Here is a 5,219-nt window from a genome sequence, read left to right as displayed (position 1 = left end):
TTAATGTGTTATGTGAGAGGAAAAGTATGAGTTGTCTTGATTTTGGAGCTAATTAAGAGCTATATGTAGATGAAGATATCATCACTCTCTCTTTCCTCATTAAATAACGTGCCGCATCTAGGTGTTATGACGACAAAGATATAGTCCAAGGTGAAGCACTCGGACTACCCTCATATAGTTAGATCCTAGCTAGCTGATACTCCCTCCGCTTTTAAAAAGAAGGCCTATAAATTTTTATCTCAAATCCGATGGTATAATTTTTTATCATCTTGTAGACATTAAATATTACCAACAACTAGAATAAAAAGTTTATATTGTATCTCTTTAGTATTGTAATTCTTGATAGTTTTTCTTACAAACTTGACCAAAGTTTGTAAGCCTTCATTATTAAGACGGATGGAGTAGAGGTCTAGAGTCTAGACCGGATGTGCGGCGTAATTCGCAATGCCGCAGAGGCCTGCATCGTGTCCAGGTCCACGTTGCACGTAGAAGTATCCGTGATCACCCCAATGGACGCCATAAGAACTTTTTAAGATCCAGTATTTTCTGCCGTCGGGGAGGGCGCCATAACCCACTGCCAACATGGAGTGGCCAGCATGCCCGCACGGTCCCGAGAAGATGCCTCCTGTGTAGTTGAGGAAGCTTGCTGGTTCGACCGACATCTTGACGGTCACCGGCTGCTGAGAGACGGCGAGCAAGAGCTCTTGCTCGGTTCGTATGGTCCAGACGAAGCTTGTGATGGACGCAGAGATCATATGCAGCTTCTCCCGCTTGCAGTCTTGGACTCGGTCCACGTACGGGTACGTCTCCTCGGAGGCGACGCCTCCGTTGCGGAGGACCCAGTCGTACGCCCGGAGGTGCGACTCGATCATGCTTTTGTTGGAGCAGTCGTATATCTGCTGGCTCGATAGGCGGACAAGTCTTCCGGAGCGGATCTTGTGCAGCCCCTCGATGGCGCCCGCCGTCGAGATAGCCCAGCAGGAACCTGTGCATGTAGATCAGACATATTACTTGGTAAGGAAGGGCCGGAAGGACAAAGTAAGGTTCCATTCATGTTCTAAGAGCCTAGTAGTACTTCATAGACTAGTATCACATTCGTCCCAAATTATCTGTCTTAAGTTCCATCCATGTAGTGCGAGCCTAGTAGTAGTTCAACTACTCATAATGAGAGTAACATAGGTAGTAACATCACATATATCTAAGTTAAATAGATGATATGACATGCAATAAATGAAGAAAGAGATGAAAGTGGTAACATAGCTAGTTACTACTAATATGAGTAACATCACACATATCAATGCAAGATGTGCCTATAGTCTAATAAATGAAGTGCTCCATGTTATCACACATATGTTACTCCCCACTATAGAGGTAGTAACATAGACTAGTAACATGGGCATGTTACTAGTCTATGTTACTACCCATTGTGGCTAGTCTCATAGACTAGTAGTACATTCTTTTCGGTTTATAGGGCTCAATTCAAAAATCTCATCAACCAAGGTAGATGGTGAGTGGTGGAATAATTTTCGTAGTTTGCAAAAACACTCAATTAATGCACTCATTTTCCTCAAAAAATTATGTTTACCAATGCATTGGTTAATTTTCTCTTAATACTTGCATGCAATGATTTAATGCACCTTGAAATCTGAACATGTGGTAGAGAACCATCAAATTGAGATTTATAAAATGAGAAATCTACAATTTTGAGATAAGCCCTATAAACCGAAAAGGAGGGAGTATCATCATAGTCCCAAATTGCTTATCTAGACACCTTTTCGTGTGAGATACATCCGTATCTAAGACAAATAATTTAGGACGGAGAGAGTAATAAGCAAGCAACGAGCTCCATTTCCTTACCGAGAACTCCTTGGTCCATGACCGGCGTGACAGCACCATGCGCACGCCAATCGACCATCGGCGGCGGTGTGCGAGCAGTAAAGATACTAGCGGCTGAGCGCGGCGTGAAGGTCGCCGACCTCGGCCGCGGGATGCAATTTGCCCCCGATGTGCCTCCCGCTATGCCTAGGAGGCACACCAGCAGCGCGATCGTCTTGGCCAGAGCCATCATGAGCTCTTAGTGCAAGTTTTTTCCTTGCTCTCCACTAGTCTCTCTGATATGTATACCTCAGATCGTTTTGTGTGACGTTTAATTTGTTCTTAGCCTTTGTGCGTGGCTGATTAGGCCCAACGGATGCATATGTATAAAGATGTCAGGGGAGGTTAGGGCATCTCCAAAGTTGACCTGCAAATGAACATGCCAAATGTCTGTTTTTATGTCCGGGCGTGTTCCGCGGACATGATGCGACATCATATGGAGGGAGCCATCCAAAGATATTCACAAATTAATCTGGTTGGGAGGAGAGAGAGTAGAGGTGGATCATGCATGTAGTGGGATATTGTGTTGTGGTGTCCGGTTGAAAGGAGAGAGAGAGGAGAAGGGGATCATGCATGTGAAGGAGAGAAAAAGAGGAGTACCACGTAGGGGCTTTTTGTTGGTCAATTGCATGTCACGACTCCGATCTAAGTTTGTCTCACATTTACTGGAAAACGGACGTCCGAACCACTTCGCGAACCGATAAGGATCTTCATTGGATAACAAAAATTGACACGGTCCGGACACCACAATCTGGACATATACCCGAGCTTTGAGGGTCTCCTTTGGAGATGCCCTTACATGCTTTGCTGCACAAGGAAAACCCTACATCCGATTAGGATCAAAATTACAATAACACCCTCGCTATCTATCCATCCATCCATCTATCGAGTGGGCACGTCCTGAACGCATGGGCATCTGCACCCAGTTTTCGAAAAAAAGCATTTTAAGCACGTTCGAAAATGCCAAAAAGATTAAAAGAAAAATTCACATATACGTGTTCGCAAATGTGTGTGCGCAGCACAAAGTTTTGTGAAAAATATCTTTTTCTTTTGTCTCCGCAAAAAAAGAGAAATTTCAATGCTCCTAAATAGCATTCCACAAACACAATTTTTGTTTTGTTTTTTGCATTGGCCACAAATTTTTTTATTTTTCCGTGAAACTTTATGCACGCACAGAGAACATGGAGACGTACCCATGCAACCTTTTTCAGTTTCTTTAGCATTTAGAAAAGTGTTTTTTTAAGTGGGTTCATATGTACCCGGATTCATCCATGCACTTCCCTCTATCTATCTATCTATCTATCTATCTATCTATCCCTCTATCTATCTATATATTTATGTATGTATCTATCAACTTCCCTCTATCTATCTATCTATCTATCTATCTATCTATCTATCTATCTATCTATCTATCTATCTATCTATCTATCTATTTATCCCTCTATCTATCTATATATTTATGTATGTATCTATCAATCAATCAATCTATCTATCTATCTATCTATCTATCTACCCATCTATCTATCTATCTATCTATCTATTTATCCCTCTATCTATCTATATATTTATGTATGTATCAATCAATCAATCAATCAATCAATCAATCAATCAATCTATCTATCTATCTATCTATATATTTATGTATGTATCGATCTATCTATTATACTAACTAGTATAAAGTGGTCCTCGCAAATGCGAGAGCATCGTATCTATTGTTCTGTAAACATTGATTTTTATCTATCTATCTGTCTGTCTATACTATAAAGTGGCCCTTGCAAATGTGAGATCATCTTATTCATTGATCTGAAAATGTTATAGAAATAAATTATATCTATCTATCTATCTATCTATGTATGTATTGTACTAACAAGTAAAGTAGCCATTGCAAAATGCAAGCATGGAATTTATTGCTCTGAAAACGTTTGACAATAAAATTTTACTTTCATAGATATTCATATTACAGGGTTGAAAATTTATATTGTGATTACATAGACACTCCTTAATATAATATTATAATGGTGAAACATAATATCTTCCTATTGAAATTTTAGGAGAGCTTGAACCTCCAAAAGCTCATCCTTTGTCTGAACTTAAATCTTTACCTGATAAATAGAAATATGCCTATTTATATGAAAATAAAATATATCCTATTATTATTATCAATGCTAACCTTTCGGTGCATGAGGAAGAAAATGTACTCGTTGTTCTAAAGAAACATCGAGGGGCAATTGCTTACATTGGATGATATTAAAGGCATTATCCTACTCTCTGTATGCACCAGATTCATATGGAACCCGATGCCAAGCCTGTTATAGATCACCAACGCTGCTTGAATCCTAAGATGAAGGAAGTCGTAAGGAAAGAAATTCTCAAACTCTTAGAAGCAGGTATAATCTACCCTATATATGATAGTAGATGGGTTAGTCATGTTCATTGTGTTGGTAAGAAAAGAGAAATTACTGTTGTTCCTAATGATGAAAATGAACTTAGACCACAAAGAATTCTTGTTGGTTATAGAATTTGCATTGATTTCAGGAAATTAAATAAAGCTATTAGGATAGATCATTATCTCTTGCCTTTATTGGTCCAAGTTAGAAAGACTATCTAGGCAAACACTTTTTTGTTATCTTGATGGTTATTGTGGTTTCTCTCAAATAGTTGTTTATCCTGAAGATGAATAGAAAACAACTTTTACCTGTCATTTCTAAACTTTTTGTTATAGACATATGAAGGAAATATGCCCTAGAGGCAATAATAAAGTTATTATTTATTTCCTTATTTCATGATAAATGTTTATTATTCGTGCTAGAATTGTATTAACCGGAAACTTGATACATGTGTGAATACATAGACAAACAGAGTGTCACTAGTATGCCTCTACTTGACTAGCTCGTTGAATCAAAGATGGTTAAGTTTCCTAGCCATAGACATGAGTTGTCATTTGATTAACGAGATCACATCATTAGAGAATGATGTGATTGACTTGACCCATTCCGTTAGCTTAGCACTTGATCGTTTAGTATGTTGCTATTGCTTTCTTCATGACTTATACATGTTCCTCTGACTAGATTATGCAACTCCCGAATACCGGAGGAACACTTTGTGTGCTACCAAATGTCACAACGTAATTGGGTGATTATAAAGGCGCTCTACAGGTGTCTCCGATGGTACTTGTTGAGTTGGCATAGATCGAGATTAGGATTTGTCACTCCGATTATCGGAGAGGTATCTCTGGGCCCTCTCGGTAATTCACATCACTATAAGCCTTGCAAGCAATGCAACTAATGAGTTAGTTGCGGGATGATGCATTACAGAACGAGTAAAGAGACTTGCCGGTAACGAGA

At 39.3% G+C, this 5,219-nt stretch overlaps 1 protein-coding gene across 1 annotated transcript; it reads right to left on the bottom strand.

Moving 5' to 3' along the window:
- Positions 1-296: 296 nt before the first annotated feature.
- On the bottom strand, positions 297-2,206 carry LOC109760868 (ervatamin-B). Its single transcript, XM_020319670.4, has 2 exons — positions 1,858-2,206; positions 297-985 (listed from the first exon to the last, which is right to left on the bottom strand). Exons 1-2 carry the CDS (start codon positions 2,066-2,068, stop codon positions 417-419), a joined length of 780 nt encoding a protein of 259 aa, XP_020175259.1. The 5' UTR covers positions 2,069-2,206; the 3' UTR covers positions 297-416.
- Between the last annotated feature and the right edge of the window lie 3,013 nt (positions 2,207-5,219).

Source organism: Aegilops tauschii, chromosome 7, assembly GCF_002575655.3.
Source record: "Aegilops tauschii subsp. strangulata cultivar AL8/78 chromosome 7, Aet v6.0, whole genome shotgun sequence".
In the NCBI taxonomy this organism is placed as follows: domain Eukaryota; kingdom Viridiplantae; phylum Streptophyta; class Magnoliopsida; order Poales; family Poaceae; genus Aegilops; species Aegilops tauschii.
This window is presented reverse-complemented; position numbering and strand designations above follow the sequence as displayed.